General features: G+C 41.6%; 2 protein-coding genes across 3 annotated transcripts; one reads left to right on the top strand and one right to left on the bottom strand.

Moving 5' to 3' along the window:
- Positions 1-4,410: 4,410 nt before the first annotated feature.
- zgc:194312 (uncharacterized protein LOC794943 homolog) lies at positions 4,411-6,588 on the bottom strand. Of its 2 annotated transcripts, XM_024399926.2 has the most exons (3): positions 5,907-6,588; positions 5,492-5,720; positions 4,411-5,067 (listed from the first exon to the last, which is right to left on the bottom strand). In XM_024399926.2, exons 1-3 carry the CDS (start codon positions 6,415-6,417, stop codon positions 5,007-5,009), a joined length of 801 nt encoding a protein of 266 aa, XP_024255694.1. In that variant the 5' UTR covers positions 6,418-6,588; the 3' UTR covers positions 4,411-5,006. The 2 variants fall into 2 exon arrangements, with proteins under 2 accessions (XP_024255694.1, XP_024255693.1); XM_024399925.2 differs by having other exon boundaries at positions 5,492-6,588.
- Positions 6,589-9,243: 2,655 nt separating this feature from the next.
- LOC112232745 (cornifelin homolog A) lies at positions 9,244-18,638 on the top strand. Its single transcript, XM_024399959.2, has 4 exons — positions 9,244-9,411; positions 10,141-10,239; positions 16,795-16,946; positions 17,383-18,638. The coding sequence occupies exons 2-4, from the start codon at positions 10,143-10,145 to the stop codon at positions 17,521-17,523; spliced, it is 390 nt and encodes a 129-aa protein (XP_024255727.1). The 5' UTR covers positions 9,244-9,411; positions 10,141-10,142; the 3' UTR covers positions 17,524-18,638.
- The last annotated feature ends 179 nt before the right edge of the window (positions 18,639-18,817 follow it).

Genomic DNA, 18,817 nt, shown 5'->3' with positions numbered 1-18,817 from the left:
ATTATTACACTGCTACACACATACGCAATCTCTGTCTCTGTACCTCACACGTTCGTCATCACACTGTGCGTGTTTGTTTGGTGGACTTCGGTTTAACCCAACCCCTCTGATTCAGAGGTGTTGTGTTAAATGTGGAAGACACATTTTGATTGAATGCATTCAGTTGTGCAACTGACTAGGTTATCCCCTTTCCTTCTTTCCTCTCCCAGGGTGTCATGTTCCCTGAGTCAGGGCTATCCCTCTGCCCAGCATGAGAAGATGTTGTGTGAGAGCTGGTATTTTGAGATGTGCAGGTGCAATGTTCTGTCTGATTATAGATAAAGACAAGTACTCCTCTTGCCTTCTCTGTTTCTCATTGTGCTCATTTAACATTCTCTCTCTCCTTTCTCTCCTCCCTTCGTCAGGCCCGTGAGAGGATTATGCAGAACATCAAGACTCTGCGCACCCGCAATGCCGAGCAGATCTTCAAGAACCTGAGGGCCATCTCTAAAGTCGTGGAGGAAAACGGAGGAGCGGTCTCCCCTCTGGCTCTGGGCTTCTAAATGCCCCCTCTCATCCCTGTTCTTAGCTCTCCCTCCTCTCTTTATTGCCTCTCCCTCCCTACTCTTTACATCTCCCCTTTCCACTCACTCTTTAACTACAGCCACACTCTGTTTCTCTTACATTCCGACCTTCACCTCTGACCTCCTTCTCAAACTTTCACCTCTGCTCTGTGCATTTATATCCATTATATCATCCTCCATATAGTGCCAAGGGACTGAATATGACACCCGATTCCATCCTGAGAAATGTATACTTGTTTTTATTAATTGGCCAACGCAATGACAGTACTGTCAATGTGTCTCGAATCTGTAATCCAATTCTGGAACTTGAGGTTGGAGCTCCTAAATGCACCATGAATGTTAAAGCTCATATGTACGTGATGTCAACACGATCGTTCTATGATACATATATGATTGTTTAGCCTAGTGTAACACTGCAAGCAAGATGATCTGTTTATCAAATGCACTGTCCGCATCGCCAGTAAGCTGAATGTGTTAACTTATGTTTATAGAATTATTTAAGTCAATGAGACACAGAGACTTTAAGCATTCCTCCCATAGCCGTTCTATGGACTCGGTGCTCCTTTTCCTGTAGTCCACAATCATCTCCTTAGTCTTGGTTACGTTGAGGGATAGGTTGTTATTCTGGCACCACCCGGCCAGGTCTCTGACCACCTCCCTATAGGCTGTCTCGTCGTTGTCGGTGATCAGGTCCCCTGCATTAAAGTCTCCGACCAATAGGAGCGCCGCCTCTGGATGAGTGGTTTCCTGTTTGCTTATTTCCTTAAACAGCTGACTGAGTGCGGTCTTAGTGCCAGCATCTGTCTGTGGTGGTAAATAAACAGCCACGAAAAGTATAGCTGAGAACTCTCTAGGCAACTAGTGTGGCCTGCAGTTTATCACAATATACTCTACTTCAGGCGAGCAAAATCTAGACTTCCTTAGATTTGGTGCACCAGCTGTTGTTTACAAATATGGACAGACCCCCTGCTGTTCTATCCTGCCGGTGCAGCGTGTATCCCGCTAGCTGTGAATATCCATGTCGTCATTCAGCCACGATTCCGTGAAGCATAGGATATTACAGTTGTTGATGTCCCGTCGGTAGGATATTCGTGATCATACCTCGTCTAGTGTATTGTCCAATGATTGCACGTTGCCGAGTAATATTGACAGTAACAGCAGCTTTCCTAGTTGTCTTCTGCATCAAGATATTATGGACATTTTGCTACATAGTTTCTGATGCCCTCGCAGGATTCTTACATGTCCCTTATTTGCCCCGTTCTACCCCCAGAATGTCTGCTAGCCTTACAGTGCCCATTTCAATGCTGTTTTTAAATATTTTGATTGCAAGGAACAACAATATTTAGTATTGTTATCAGGTACGTACTACATACATATTAAGTGAAGATAATAGTTTAAACTGACTCATTGGAGAATTGTCAGGTCTTTTTGAAACCACACACACACATTTGGCCAGTGTCTGTTCTCATAGCAGTCGCATGATGGTAGACGCCTCTGTAATGTTCAAGGTTTGGAAGGAAATCTCTGTCTTCTGTCTGTCTGCACCAGAATGTAGCATTGGAACATTTCTGCAAATTGAGCTGTCCTGCTTATTTTCTCTACACTTGGCCAGTGCACTGCACCAGGGGGCTTAGAGGAGATATTGTGATGTGTTGACAAAATAAATACAATGTCTAACTGAAGTATAGTCACTTGAACTGCCCTTTTAAAAGTTGTTTGTTTGATAAATGTTACCCTTTGTTATTTATTATATGTTTCCCCACATGTGAAACGGAAAAGAGGGCGGCCATGAAACACCTGGAGGCGAGAGCTAGAAGAAGACAACAAAAGATCCAGCGTGGGGTGGAACGAATTGGGGAAGGCTGCCCAGAACAGAGTGCAGAACAGAGTGCCATTCATCTATACCTTATGCCACCTGGTGGTACCCCAAGTATTCATAACAGTATAATTCTGTTAGTTTGAGAGAAAGGCCAAGTACACTAACACTTAACCTAAACAAAAAAACATGTTGAGACAAGTCTTCATTAAAAGCACTTTATAGTCCAGGATTAAAACCTTGTGCAATGTGGGTCTGAGCAGGTAAACCCCTCCAGTCCACTCATCTGAAACTTAATCTTAGTTTCACCTCTTCAACATCCTCGTTTACCGAACCTAACCAGGCAATTACGGGAATGAGTTGTGGTGTGTGAAGACTGATAATGTGTCGATGTCAAACATTGTCCCCTGCTTCATCCTCTGTGAATGTGCACTACGAATCATAGTTTGGTTGTGTTTTTGCATGTAGGCTATCTGCTGCGCCAGTAATGAGGAACTCTTGCGGTTTGCCGTTGAGAATTTCCCTGTGTCTGAGTGTAAAAGTCTGACAAACTGAGGTGACACGAGCTCAACCACAGAGCTGCTACTGCTCCAGATCACATGCTGTTCACAGTATTAACTCTTGTATTACTGAAAATCTGTCAGGGGTCCATATGGTGGGGGTGGGCAATAATGTTCAATCTGGCTTCTGTCTTTTCATTTCAAGTAGTACGTATTGTCTTGACTTTATCTCACAAAAAAACGAAATTGCTGCTTCAATTATCATGAAAGGAATCAACTTTTGCATAGTAGGCTAAATTGCACAATGCTCATGCAGTCAATTCTGGTGTCTTCTGGGGAATTTGTACGAGCGGAGTAGGCGCAGGGGAGCCACACCCACCCAATGAGATTGAGCAAAAATGCTCTTTACTTGTCTGGTTTCCAAACGGGACATTATTTGTCTTTTTACCTAAACTTGCAAACACCATAAGATAAAATTCATAGCAAACACTGGTTTAGTCAGATTTGATGAAATATAAAAACAGATTCACTGGAATGACATTCACTCACGGGGTGGGTTGCCAAAAATAACTAACTGAAAGCCACACCCCCAATAAGCCACGAATATGACTGCATTGAGGCATAATGTCACTGTGCTTCTATGGCTATATATACACCATGTCACGGTTTATTTCATTTGTTCATTTAGCACACCAGACAGCTCATAATCCAGTGCCTTTATCACAATCAACACACCTATTTTTTTCGTTGTTGCTTCAATTAGCTTGTTGCTTCAATTAGCTTTAAATATTTCTCTAAGCCTCATGGCAAAATGTGTAGAATAGAATGAAATGAGCTATAAAACTATACATTTTCCTCTATTGTAGGAAAAATATATACACTACTGTTCAAAAGTTTGGGGTCACTTAGAAATGTCCTTGTATTTGAAAGAAAAGCACATTTTTTTGTCCATTAAAATAACATCAAATTCATCAGAAATAAAGTGTGGACATTGTTAATGTTGTAAATGACTATTGTAGCTGGAAATGGCTGATTTGTTATGGAATATCTACATAGGAGTACAGAGGCCCATTATCAGCAACCATCGCTCCTGTGTTCCAATGGCACGTTGTGTTAGCTAACTATGTTGTGTTAGCTAGCTACACAACACTGTGTACTACTTCCTTCACAGAACAGTGCAAACTGTCTCTAACAAGAATAGAAAGAGGAGTGGGAGGCCCCGGTGCACACCTGCGCAAGAGGACAAGCACATTAGAGTGTCTAGTTTGAGAAACAGACGCCACACAAGTCCTCAACTGGCAGCTTCATTAAATAGTAACCGCAAAACACCAGTCTCAACGTCAACAGTGAAGAGGCGACTCCGGGATGCTGGCCTTCTGGGCAGAGTTCAGTGTCTGTGTTCTTTTGCCCATCTTAATCTTTTCTTCTTATTGGCCAGTCTGAGATATGGCTTTTTCTTTGCAACTCTGCCTAGGCCAGCATCCCGGAGTCACCACTTCGCTGTTGACGTTAAGACTGGTGTTTTGCGGGTTATTTTAATGGACAAAAAAATGTGCTTTTCTTTCAAAAGCAAGGACATTTCTAAGTGACCCCAAACTTTTGAACGGTAGTGTATATTTTTGGCCCACCCATCAACAAATCTCTGGCTGTGCCACTGTTTTGTACGGTATATTTTCAGTCCAATTAGTCAAAACCTTGTTGGACTCTTCTCTGACACTGTACAGTTAACATAATACAGGTCTGGGGCCGGTATGTTCATAGTGATACCCATTCCTATAAAGTCACTACATCCTGGGTAGAACAGAAGCACTTTCACAGCTTTGTGTAGATGCTGGATATTCAAGTACTGTATGAATGAATCAGCAAAAGAGGGTGAATCCACACTGTATGGATATACAATATGCTCCCAAATGTGTTGTGATGTCTAGTTGCTACACCCTCCATTCCACCAGCGTCTCCATGGCATTTGGGTGCGTCTCCATGGCATTTGGGTGCGTCTCCATGGCATTTGGGTGGCAGTATCAGTCTGGTACAAAACGTATTTAGCCCAGCCTATGAAGCACTGGAGACATACTGATGGGTCTGTTACAGGGGTAGTTGAGTTAGTAGTGAGGGCTCCCTCTTCCCTTATACTGGTGTCTGTGGAAGTTCCAGTGAGATGAGTGTATGGGATGTCAATGTTCTTTCCCTGTGGAAAATAAGCCAAACATGCATCTGAGTAAAACAAGATGTCTCCGAAGCCATGTGATGTTTGTCAGAGACATTATTGTTTCATTTTTTTTCAACTACGGTAAGAATAGCTTTGTCTGTAGTCTCACATCCGACATTTTCCAAAACTGAAGTAAAAAAAGGGGAAGCAGGAAACACAGCAATTGATAGCTATCAACTTTCTTAACTTTGTCAGAGAATATACTGTATAAAATAATACGTTTTTTTAAATCATCCGTACTGTTTCTGGTTGGTCTACACAAGTGAGTATTTAGTCATGCCTAATGTCTTTCAGTATTCATCCATTCATCATTCTCCAAGCCACTGGGCTCGACTAATGAGTGTGCATAAAGTGAGTAACACATTTTGGCATTTATCTTAACCACAAATATTTTAACACATACCGTGGCTGTGGATGCAGACGAGGCGTCGTGGCACGCACGGTCCACTCGAGAACGCTTTTCAGGTGGCGGGAACAACAAGGGAACCGGCGATGCACCTGCTCCAAGAGTTCCTCTTTACGCAAACCGTAGACGATTGGTGCTATGCACTGCGCCAAACTAAAGAAGGCAAAGCTCACCACCGCTGACAGTTCTTTGGTCCCCGACTGAAGGTGTTCTTGTTTCTGGATAACTATTAGCACAAAGTTGGGGAGGATGTACACGGCGAGTTGAGTAAAGTGTAGGGCGATGGTCTTGCATCCGACACTATTGCGTCGATTTATCACCCCCAACCTTCGCCCCTCAAACAGTATCCTTACATAACTGTACAGAATCAATATCGTACACACAGATATCAGCAAGATTTTTTTCAGTTCACCTTTCTTCAGCTGTTCCCGTCCACATTCCCCATTTGGACCAGTTGCGTCCAGCTCCGTCTTGGGGAGCAGAGTGAGGGGAATAACCAGCGCGAGCCCCCACGTCAGTAGTCCAACTAACCAGGGCCAATGCCAGACAGAACTGTACTTCATAGGGTGACAGACAGCAAAATAACGGTCCAGCGCCATAGCAGTGAGAGTCAGGAGTATATTGGACGCGCTGGTGATTAGGACAGTTACCATGGCCACACAGATGGATGCCACCAGCCTGGCGCGGAGGTAAATCTGGAGGTAGAAAACAGAGCACATCCCAAAGTACACCAGAGCTGACATCAACAGGTGAAAAACTAACACAAAGCGCGCATGGCCCCGAAGTCGCTCCTCGCGCACTATAGTCCAGTTAATGACGATGTTGAAGAACGCCAATATTATGAAGGAAACGGTCGACGCACAAACCCGTACATAGGTGTAGTCCTTTGCGCCCGTTTCTCCAGTCCCGTTTGGTATTGACATTATCCCTCTTTTGATACTGGATTTGGGGTATTGGATTTTTTCATCGTGGCCTCTTTCTTCTCATAGTTTCCAACACGTGTAAAAATTGAGTGATCATCTCATCAATCTGAGTACTTCCAAGACATTCAATGCAATGGTCTAGTCTGAGTGAGAGAATTATCTCTCTTACTCACCCCCACCCCCACCACCACCCCCCTCCTCTTTCTCTGTCTGGCTGTTTGTCAATCACAAAGTGAGCGAGTGTGCACAGTGCCTAATGCCCACATTTCAATATAGTACTTTTCCTATCTTCAACTGGAAACTATGCTTTTGGGTATCTAAATAACCAAAACTCATGCTAAACAATAAAATGTCTCCACCAACATGTGCTGCTCTGATACAGGATAGGACTTTTACTCTGAGGGGCACAGGTCCTTTATGTTACCACATACATAATTGACTTTATCAATAAACATAACAAATATTCCAATACAATAAATTCGATACAGTCACTTTTTAAATTCAATTCAAATTAGGACTAACAGCGGAAGAACATGTGTGACGTTAAGTGACGTGCAAGGCTCTTTTAAGCACGATCCTAAAACAGTTGAGACGTTGCCATCTAGTGCAGTTTTAGCAGAATTACGACCACATACTATACAGTGCATTGGGAAAGTATTCAGACCCCTTGACTTAATACACATTTTGTTATCTTATAGCTGTATTCTAAAATTGATATCCCATAATGACAAAGCAAAACAGTATTCTTTAGATTTTTTTGCTAATTTATTGAAAATCAAAAACTGAAATATCACATTTACGTAAGTATTCAGACCCTTTACTCAGTACATTGTTGAAGCACCTTTGGTAGTGAATACAGCCTTAAGTCTTCTTGGCTATGACACTACTAGCTTGGTACACCTGTATTTGGGAAGTTTCTCCAATTTTTCCCTGCAGATCCCGTCAAGCTCTGTCAGGATGGATGGAGAGCGTCAGCGGCACAGCTATTTTATGGTCTCTCCAGAGATGTTCGATCGAGTTCAAGTCAGGGCTCTGGCTGGGCCACTCAAGGACATTCAGAGACTTGTCCCAAAGCCACCCCTGCATTATCTTGGCTGTTGTCCTGTTGGATGTCCTGAGCGCTCTGGAACATGTTTTCATCAAGGATCTCTCTGTGCTTTTCTCTGTTCATCTTTCCCTCTATTGTGATTAGTGTTACAGTCCCTGCCGCTGAAAAACATCCCCACACGCATGATGCTGCCACCACCATGCTTCACCATAGGGATGGTTTCCTTCAGATCTGACGCTTGGCATTCGGGCGAAATAATTCAATATTGGTGTCATCAGACCAGAGAATCTTGTTTCTCATGGTCTGAGAGTCCTTTAGGTTCCTTTTGGCAAACTCCAAGCAGAGTTTGGGTGCCTTATACTGAGGAAGATGTGTGCTTTAGGATCACGGACGCCTCTGAGCGGTTGGGTTGGCTGTTTGGAGTGTTTAACGCACAAAAAAAATAAAAAATACTATGAAGCCCCCCACTTCTAAAACCAAAGTTGCCGCATAGGAAGTACACGTTTTTTTTTTTTTTTACCTCATATTGGTGACGTTAGTATTGAAGTTTATAGTCTTTACAATCTCACAAAATCGAAGGCTTGAAACATATCAATATCTTTGGTGCTTGCAGTGTTTATGTCATATGCGCCGGTAGTGGGACTTCATGGATTTGATTATTAAGTTATACCCCATAACGATAAAAACGGAAAAAAAACACAGAATTTGGTATTCAGACCATTTTCTATGAGACTCGAAATTGAGCTCAGGTGCATCCTGTTTTCATTGATCACCCTTGAGAGGTTTCTACAACTTGATTGGAGTCCACCTGTGGTAAATTACATTGATTGGACATGATTTGGAAAGGTGCTGCTACATAAGGTCCCACAGTTGACGCTGCATGTCAGAGCAAAAACCAAGCCATGAGGTCGAAGGAATTGTCCATAGAGCTCCGAGACAGGATTGTGTCGAGGCACAGATGTGGGGAAGGGTACCAAAAAAAAATGTCTGCAGCATTGAAGGTTCCCAAAAACACAATAGACTCCATAATTCTTAAATTGAATGCAGTCTACATTGATAAATTGCTACGACAAGTTGTCATCTATCGACATATATGTAGTATATAATTGAGATTTGTCTGTTAGAAGAGCGCAAACGGTCCCAGTTCCTTTGATTGATATACCATTTTGATGTGACTGATTAATTTGAGCACGCTATTGATTACAGTAGAACAAGCTAATCAATTCCAGTCTTGAGTGACCATTTGGTAAATATTGGTGCGTGTGTATATTATAAGGTACTAATTTAGAAAAATACAAGTAATCTGAACACAAGTGTGACGTGTGTGTAGCGAGTAACTTTTATGTATTGGTCTTCAAAATATCATGACTTATTGCAGGATATTGATTATGAATTTGGATACCTGAAAGCGGTATTTTGACACTCAACCAACAATAAAAAATAAAAACAGGAAGCAGCAACACTATCATTTTAAAGTATGTTTTATGACTATAAATTGTACTTTTACCATCATTTTTCAACATGATTTTACTTTATCAGGTCAAATGAACCCAACAACTTGCTTTGATTGATTGATTTTGAAGATATTACTGAAATCGTGAAAATATTTTTGTCCTGACAATAAAGAGGAGGACCCTAACAATTATAATATGAGTATGTATTATATCAAAAATAATATCGTCCTGATATACATCAAAATGTCACTGGACCCACAATAATTAAAGTACTCCTAAAGGTTTTTTGCTACAATATGGTGGATTTAGGCAGAGACAAAAGTGTAACCTATGCCAACTTTTATAATAGGAACCGATCTTACAGCTTTCCGCATTGACCTTATAGATGTGCTCATCGGTTCTTTGGAATAGCCTGCTGCACACAGTTGTTCACTCTGCTGCAACCAGTGTCCACCCTTTCTCTACTCAGGCTGTAGTTGAATACTAAGAAAGGTAAGACTACAAATTCCGTAAATGTATATTCATGTATTAAAGAGTACGTTCTTTCATATTGCATGACTTATTAACGTCTTTTTGTTTAAATCGAATGAGATGAGTTTATATTTTTCCCACTAGAAACCGGAACTATTGGATTAGAGATGGATATAAACTTTAATAGTTATTTAGAAAATAAGTGTTCCTGGTTGGTTGCATTTTATTTACAAAACTTTCAAGATTCGACAAGATAAGCGATATAAATGAGTAGCACGTTTTGTTTTTCAATAGTTTTTATTTTTCGTATGAATGTATTATTCAATATGAATGTTCGACATTATTTGATACAGCACATGCTGTTTGCAGCAACAACAAAACATTTTTGGAAATGTTACAACATGTATTTTAAATAAATACATGACTGTAAACATTATTCAACTTAGAAATTATTATTGTTCAAGATAGTAGTTAACCATTTAACATGCAAATGTATAATATCTAACTACATCCTTTCATGCATTTAAAAGCCCTTATCAGCCCAGTACATCTCTCTCCCCACTAAGTGTAAGCTCTTCTCCTCCTCCCCTCCCTCCCTCCCTCCCTTCCTTCCTTCCTTCCTTCCTTCCTTCCTTCCTTCCTTCCTTCCTTCCTTTCTCCCTCCCTCCTGTCTTACTTTCCTCTCTCTCTCTCTCTCTCTCTCACTCTCCTTTCCTCATTCCCTACCTCCTTGGGTGTGTTGTGGTGTAGCCATGGCTGTCCAGCAGCAGATCACCACTGTAACCACCACCCAGAGCTCAGGGCAATGGAGCACAGGACTGTTTGACTGCTGCTCTGACATGGGCACATGTAAGTCATATTGAGTCACTTCCATAATATGCTCATCTCCACACCCAGATCTAGGTGTATGTTTTATTTTGTAATGTATATTTCTATTATTACATTTTTTTCGATTAATTCAGAGTAGGCATACATATTCATTATACAGTTCAATTGAAAAAAGAAAACTGCAGGCCTACCAGGGGAGGGGTCTGAGCTGTGTTTTCCTGTGCGAATCTAACATTTACTGGAAGGGAAATGGGGGTGGTTGGAGGGTCAAGGAGAACCCGATTGGAGAATTACAAACACAAAGCCAGAGCTAAGTGGGTGACGTCATCAGGAACCATGGAGACCAAGGGGGGCTGCGCTCCAGGAATGTCAATGAATGTTCAGCGTTACAGGGAGGGACAGAGTTTGTTTCATTTAGACATTTTACATGAACATCACCACCCGCCCGCTCATTAAACGCGATACGGCAGCAGATTGACGAGGGCTGTCATGTTAACAAACATATCCTAAAAACAGGACAGGTAAAAGTAAAATGGACAATATGGAATGGACAATCACAACTGTTGTCCAGGAGTTTCACGCCATTGTCATGATCAGTGGTTTCAAGTTTGTATCTGTCCATTTTTGACAAGCTGATCATAGCAAAACATAAAAAACTTCTGCATTTCCCGCTGTGTAAATACATTGCAAATAGGCTCCTGCTAAAGTTGTGTAGCTGATATTCACAGCTTAAATGACCAAATTGATTAGTCACTGGAATCAGGACTAATAAAGCCAACGCAATGGCAGGTTTTACAAACTGTGGGCCTACGTGACCACGAGCTGATTTCTTAAGGACATGTTTTTTTGGTCCTGTCTGGATGTCGTTTTTGGGGTCTTAGAAACGGTAGACTTACCACATAGATGGGAATTTATACAATTCAATTTCAGGCTACATCTCAGTAAGCACGGACTGACACCAACGCCTTGTGGACATCTTTTTCTTATGCAGTTCCGGACCGGCCTTGATTTCAACATCCATGGATATTGGTTTTTGGTCCGGTCTGGACCAAATCTGAAACAATCATAGACGTCTATGTTTGGTTCAGATTTTGTCCGGTCTGGACCAGCCAAATTTAATTCAGAACCCAATAATTAGCCTGATTTCAACATCCAGAAAATACATATTTTCAATGTCATGGAAAGTTTTTATTTTAAACATACGGAAAATACCTTCTCACCTTTCATTCAGATCCTAAATTGGACCTACCTTCAAGGTCTGGAAAATACAGTTGAAGTCAGAAGTTTACATACACCTTAGCCAACTTTTAAACTCAGTTTTTCACAATTCCTGACATTCAATCATAATAAAAATTCCCTGTCTTAGGTCAGTTAGGATCACCACTTTATTTTAAGAATGTGAAATGTCAGAATAAGAGTAGAGAGAATGATTTATTTCAGCTTTTATTTCTTTCATCACATTCCCAGTGGTCAGACGTTTACATACACTCAATTAGTATTTGGTAGCATTGCTTTTAAATTGTTTAACTTGGGTCAAATGTTTTGGGTAGCCTTCCACAAGCTTCCCACAATAAGTTGGGTGAATTTTGGCCCATTCCTCCTGACAGAGCTGTTGTAACTGAGTCAGATTTGTAGGCCTCCTTGCTCGCACACGCTTTTTCAGTTCTGCTCACAAATTTTCTATGGGGTTGAGGTCAGGGCTTTGTGATGGCTACTCCAATAACTTGACTTTGTTGCCATTTTGCCACAACTTTGGAAGTACAGTGGGGCAAAAAAGTATTTAGTCAGCCACCAATTGTGCAAGTTCTCACACTTAAAAAGATGAGAGAGGCCTGTAATCCTTTGCTGTTGTTCTGGGATTGATTTGCACTTTTCATACCAAAGTACGTTAATCTCTAGGAGACAGAACGTTTCTCCTTCCTGAGCGGTATGACGGCTGTTTATACTTGCGTACTATTGGTTGTACAGATGAACGTGGTACCATCAGGCGTTTGGAAATTGCTCCCAAGGATGAACCAGACTTGTGGAGGTCAACAATTTGTTTTCTGAAGTCTTGGCAAATGTTTTTTTTTCCCATGATGTCAAGCAAAGAGGCACTGAGTTTGAAGGTAGATTGTCTTACCGACTTGCCAAAACTATAGTTTGTTAACAAGAAATGTGTGGAGTGGTTGATGACTCCAACCTAAGCGAATGTAATCTTCCGACTTCAACTGTATGTATTTTAGACATCTTTTCAACATAATTTTGCTTACTGGGACTATTCTAGTTTTGCTTGGGGCGCATATATTGGTATCGTCTATTGCGGCCCTGATGAACAGCGACAGTGAACAGGAGAGAACTGAAATCATTTGATGCCATCCCTGCCTCACAATTATCGTATATTCATTAGTCGGTTGCAGCAGTATAAAGTACTAAAGTAAAAATCTTTACTCCATACAATTTCCCTGATACCAAAAAGTACATTTTGAATGCATAGAAGGACAGGGAAATTGTCCAATTTCACGCACTTATCAAGAGAACATCCCTGGTCATCCCTACTGCCTCTGATCTGGCGGACTAACCTAACACACGTGCTTAGTTTGTAAATGATGTCTGAGTGTGGAGTGTGACCCTGGCTATCCTGAAAGAAATATAAAACAAGAAAATGGTGCCGTCAGGTTTGCTTAATATAAGGAATTTGAAATGATTTCTACATTTTCTTTTACATTTGATACTTAAGTATATTTGAGCAATTACATCTAAACTCAGCAAAAGAAGAAACGTCCTGTCACTGTCAACTGCATTTATTTTCAGCAAACTTAACATGTGTAAATATTTGTATGAACATAACAAGATTCATCAACTGAGACATAAACTGAACAAGTTCCACAGACATGTGACTAACAAAAATGGAATAATGTGTCCCTGAACAAAGGGGGGGTCAAAAATCAAAAGTAAGAGTCAGAATCTGGTGTGACCACCAGCTGCATTAAGTACTGCAGTGCATCTCCTCTTCATGGACTGCACCAGATTTGCCAGTTCTTGCTGTGAGATGTTACCCCACTCTTCCACCAAGGCACCTGCAAGTTCCCGGACATTTCTGGGGGGAATGGCCCTAGCCCTCACCCTCCAATCCAACAGGTCCCAGACATGCTCAATGGGATTGAGATTCGAGTTCTTCGCTGGCCACGGCAGAACACTGACATGACAGGAAATCATGCACAGAATGAGCAGTATGGCTGGTGGCATTGTCATGCTGGAGGGTCATGTCAGGATGAGCCTGCAGGAAGGGTACCACATGAGGGAGGAGGATGTCTTCCCTGTAACGCACAGCATTGAGATTGCCTACAATGACAGCAAGCTTAGTCTGATGATGCTGTGACACACCTCTCCAGACCATGACCATGACCATCCTCCTCCAAATCGATCCCGCTCCAGAGTACAGTCCTCGGTGTAACGCTCATTCCTTCAACGATAAACGTGAATCCGACCACCACCCCTGGTTAGACAACCGCGACTCGTCAGTGAAGAGCACTCTTTGCCAATCCTGTCTGGTCCAGTGACGGTGGGTTTGTGCCCATAAGTGACGTTGTTGCCGGTGATGTCTGGTGAGGACCTGCCTAACAACAGGCCTACAAGCCCTCAGTCCAGCCTCTCTCAGCCTATTGAGGACAGTCTGAGCACTGATGGAGGGATTGTGCATTCCTGGTGTAACTGAGGCAGTTGTCATTGCCATCCTGTACCTGTCCCGCAGGTGTGATGTTCGGATTTACAGATCCTGTGCAGGTGTTGTTATACGTGGTCTGCCACTGTGAGGACGATCAGCTGTCCATCCTGTCTCCCTATAGCACTGTCTTAGGCGTCTCACAGTACAGACATTGCAATGTATTGCCATGGCCACATCTGCAGTCCTCATGCCTCCTTGCAGCATGCCTAAGGCACATTCACACAGATGAGCAGGGACCCTGGGCATCTTTCTTCTGGTGTTTTTCAGAGTCATTAGAAAGGCCTCTTTAGTGTCCTAAGTTTTCATAACTGTGACCTTAATTGCCTACCATTTGTAAGCTGTAAACGACCGTTCCACAGGTGCATGTTCATTAATTGCGTGTGGTTCATTGAACAAGCATGAGAAACAGTGTTTAAACCCTTTACAATGAAGATCTGTGAAGTTATTTGTATTTTTACGAATTATCTTTGAAAGACAGGGTCCTGAAAAAGTGATGTTTCTTTTTTTGCTGAGTTTACTTTTGATAATTAAGTATATTTAAAACCAAATACTTTTAGACTTTTACTGAGGTAGTTTATTTTACTGGGTGACTCACTTTTACTTGAGTCATTTTCTATTAAGGAATCTTTACTTTATAAGTATGAAAATGTGGTACTTTTCCCACCATTGGTCGGTTGATGGTTGATGGTTTTCTGTTATTGATCTGTAGTTGTTGAGAGCTCTCTAGAGAGCTGGAGAGCGAAGAAGAGAGGGAGAGTTGAGAACTGACTCACTCTGTCTCAACCATACCCAGCACTTAGTGGTGGGACTGAGGGAAAGAGGGAGAGGCTGAGTGGGAGGAAGTGGGAAAAACAAGAGAAGAAATTATGATGAGGTAATATATACAGTTGAAGTCAGAAGTTTACATACACCTTAGCCAAATACATTTAAACTCAGTTTTTCACAATTCCTGACATTTAATCCTAGTAACAATTCCCTGTTTTAGGTTAAAAAGGATCTCCACGTTATTTTAAGAATGTGAAATGTCAGAATAATAGTAGAGAGAATGATTTATTTCAGCTTTTATTTCTTTCATCACATTCCCAGTGGGTCAGAAGTGTACATACACTCAATTAGTATTTGGTAGCATTGCTTTTAAATTGCTTAATTTGGGTCAAACGTTTTGGGTAGCCTTCCACAAGCTTCCCACAATAAGTTGTGTGAATTTTGGCCCATTCCTCCTGACAGAGCGGTTGTAACTGAGTCAAGTTTGTAGGCCTCATTGCTCGCACACGCTTTTTCAGTTCTGCCCACAATGTTTCTATAGGGTTGAGGTCAGGGCTTTGTGATGGCTACTCCAATAACTTGACTTTGTTGCCATTTTGCCACAACTTTGGAAGTACAGTGGGGCAAAAAAGTATTTAGTCAGCCACCAATTGTGCAAGTTCCCACACTTAAAAAGATGAGAGAGGCCTGTAATTTTCATCATAGGTACACTTCAACTATGACAGACAAAATGAGAAAAAAAATCAAGAAAATCACATTTTAGGATTTTTAATAAATTTATTTGCAAATTATGGTGGAAAATAAGTATTAACTAAATACTTTTTTGCCCCACTGTATGCTTGGGGTCATTGTCCATTTGGAAGACCCATTTGTGACCAAGCTTTAACTTCCTGACTGATGTCTTGAGATGTTGCTTCAATATATCCACAGAATTTTCCTGCCTCACGATGCCATCTATTTTGTGAAGTGCACCAGTCCCTCTTGCAGCAAAGCACCTCCACAACATGATGCTGCCACTCCCGTGGTTCACGGTTGGGATGGAGTTCTTTGGCTTGCAAGCCTCTCCCTTTTTCCTCCAAACAAAACAATGGTCATTATGGCCAAACAGTTCTATTTTTGTTTCATCAGACCAGAGGACATTTCTCCAGAAAGTACGATCTTTGTCCACAAGTGCAGTTGCAAACCGTAGTCTGGCTTTTTTATGGCGGTTTTGGAGCAGTGGCTTCTTCCTTGCTGAGCGGCTTTTCAGGTTATGCGAATACAGGACTCATTTTACTGTGGATATAGATAGTTTTGTACTGGTTTCCTCCAGCATCTTCACAAGGTCCTTTGCTGTTGTTCTGAGATTGATTTGCACTTTTCGCACCAAAGTACATTCATCTCTAAGGGACAGAACGAGTCTCCATCCTGATCGGTATGACGGCTGCGTTGTCCCATGGTGTTTATACTTGTGTACTATTGTTTGTACAAATAAACGTGGTACCTTCAGGCGTTTGGAAATTGCTCCCATGGATGAACCAGACTTGTGGAGGTCTAGAACAAATTCTGAGGTCTTGGCTGATTTTCTTTTGAAGGTGGGCCTTGAAATACATCCACAGGTACACCTCCAATTGACTCAAATGATGTCAATTAGCCAATCAGAAGCTTCTAAAGCCATGACATCATTTTCTGGAATTTGCCAAGCTGTTCAAAGGCACAGTCAACTTAGTGTATGTAAACTTCTGTCCCACTGAAATTGGGATACAGTGAGTTATAAGTGAAATAATCTGTCTGTAAACAATTGTTGGAAAAATGACTTGTGTCATGCACAAAGTAGATGTCCTAACCGATTTGCCAAAACTATAGTTTGTTAACAAGTCATTTGTGGAGTGGTTGAAAACAAGTTTTATTGACTTCAACCTAAGTGTATGTAAACTTCCGACTCCAACTGTATGTGTTGAAAATTTGTTTATTTACATACATTTTTGTATTGTTTTTCCTCTATTTTCACTCGGAACAAAAGTTTGTTATGTCACATTGTAATCTACTGCATATGAATCATCAAGTATTACGTACTTATTACATAATACTCTGATGACCTTGAATTGTGCCCCCCCCCTCTCCAGGTTGCTGTGCCACTTGGTGCTTCCCCTGTTTTCAGTGTCAGACGGCCTCCCACTACGGCTGGTGTGCCTGTATGCCCCTGCTGGACCCATGTGCCTTTATGGCTGTCTCCTGCTGCATGCGCTCCTCCATGAGAGAACGCTATGGCATCCAGGTACAGTACGAGCCCTGGGAGATGGCAGGGTGGGATGGGTTGGGAAAGAGGGTAGACGGAGGCGGGGAAGCGGGGAGGGGAGGTGAGTGTGGACAGAGGGTGCAGGGGCAGGTGGGGGTGGTACCCACAGCACCTCTCATTTACCCTTCTGAGGGGAAATGGTATTGGAAACTATCAGGCGTTTGAGGTGTTAAGAAATATCATTGGTGTGCTTGGAAATGTTGTTGTTCTTAGTGTTGATTCCCCTTTAAATATAACGCTAAATATGGAATTAACTACAACCGTATCTCTCTCCTTCTTCCTCTGAATCTTTCTATACGCCCTATTCTTCTCTCCACCTCTATCCGTATCCTCCTTTTAACTCTGTCCTCTTGACGTGTTCTTGTCCTCTGCTTTCATTTTCTATCCATCTCTCCTTCTTTCTTCCCCCTCTCAGGGTTCGACCTGCGTGGACGTCGGGTTGGTGTGTTGCTGCTACGCTTGTGCCTGGTGCCAGATGGCTCGTGAGGTTAAGACACGGACCACATCAGGCATCCAGCAGGTTCACATGGTCACCCAACAGCTTCACGTGGCTTAGGACCCAGAAAAGAGAGTGGTAAACTAGATGGCCAAGCAAGAAGTGCAATTTCACCAGAAATGTTGAGCAAGTGCTTTAACTTTTAGTTCCTTATCTTGCGTGACGGTTAACATGGGGGCGTACTGTTTGCATTTTATAGTTTGAAAAAGAACACACTTCCGTAATTTTGCTATCATGGCTGAATAGTGACGTCCATGAATGAGGGCCATGCATATAATACCACTCCAATCTATAGCAACCATACTGTGTGTTGAATGTACTGTATACTTCAGATGTGTCTTTAGGAGAGAAATGCTATACCATCATTAATGTCTTAATAACCATTGAATGTTCATGTCAGGCTTAAAACATTTTCAACAGCTTACCATGTACTTGCCCTTCTTGTGCACTTGTCTTTTCTTCCTAGTCCTGACTTTGCTGAACGCTGCTCCATCAAGGAAAGGTTTGCTTAAAATGACTGTGATATGTGGTTGTCTTACCCAGCTACCTTAAGAGTAATGATATGGGCTTGTCTTACCTAGCTACCGTAAGATTAATGATATGTGCTTGTTTTACCTAGCTACCTTAAGATTAATGATATGTGGTTGTCTTACCTAGCTACCGTAAGATTAATGACATGTGGTTGTCTTACCTAGCTACCTTAAGATTAATGATATGTGGTTGTCTTACCTAGCTACTTTAAGATTAATGATATGTGGTTGTCTTACCTAGCTACCTTAAGATTAATGATATGTGGCTGTCTTACCTAGCTACCTTAAGATTAATGATATGTGGCTGTTTTACCTAGCTATTTTAAGATTAATGATATGTGGCTGTCTTACCTAACTACCTTAAGATTAATGATATGTGGCTGTCTTACCTAGCTACCGTAAGATTAATGATATGTGCTTGTCTTACCTAGCTACTTTAAGATTAATGCTCTGGATAAGTGTGCCTGCCAAATGACTAAATGTGTAACCCGTGATTCAAATGCCGACCACATTTCAGTTGAGTGTTCTTATGTTTCAATCTCTTTAAGAGTGTGCTCCTAATCTCAGTTTGTTACTTGTATAAAACACACCTGGGAGCCAGAAATCTATCTGATTGAGAGGGGGTCAAATACTTATTTCCCTCATTAAAATGCAAATCAATGTAAAACATTTTTGACATGTGTTTTTCTGGATTTCTTTGTCGTTATTCTGTCTCTCACTGTTCAAATAAACCTACCATTAAAGTTATCGACGGATCATTTCTTTGTCAGTGGGCAAACGTACAAAATCAGCAGGGGATCAAATACTTTTTTCCCTCACTGTAT

This window comes from Oncorhynchus tshawytscha, linkage group LG15 (assembly GCF_018296145.1).
Source record: "Oncorhynchus tshawytscha isolate Ot180627B linkage group LG15, Otsh_v2.0, whole genome shotgun sequence".
In the NCBI taxonomy this organism is placed as follows: Eukaryota; Metazoa; Chordata; class Actinopteri; order Salmoniformes; family Salmonidae; genus Oncorhynchus; species Oncorhynchus tshawytscha.
This window is presented reverse-complemented; position numbering and strand designations above follow the sequence as displayed.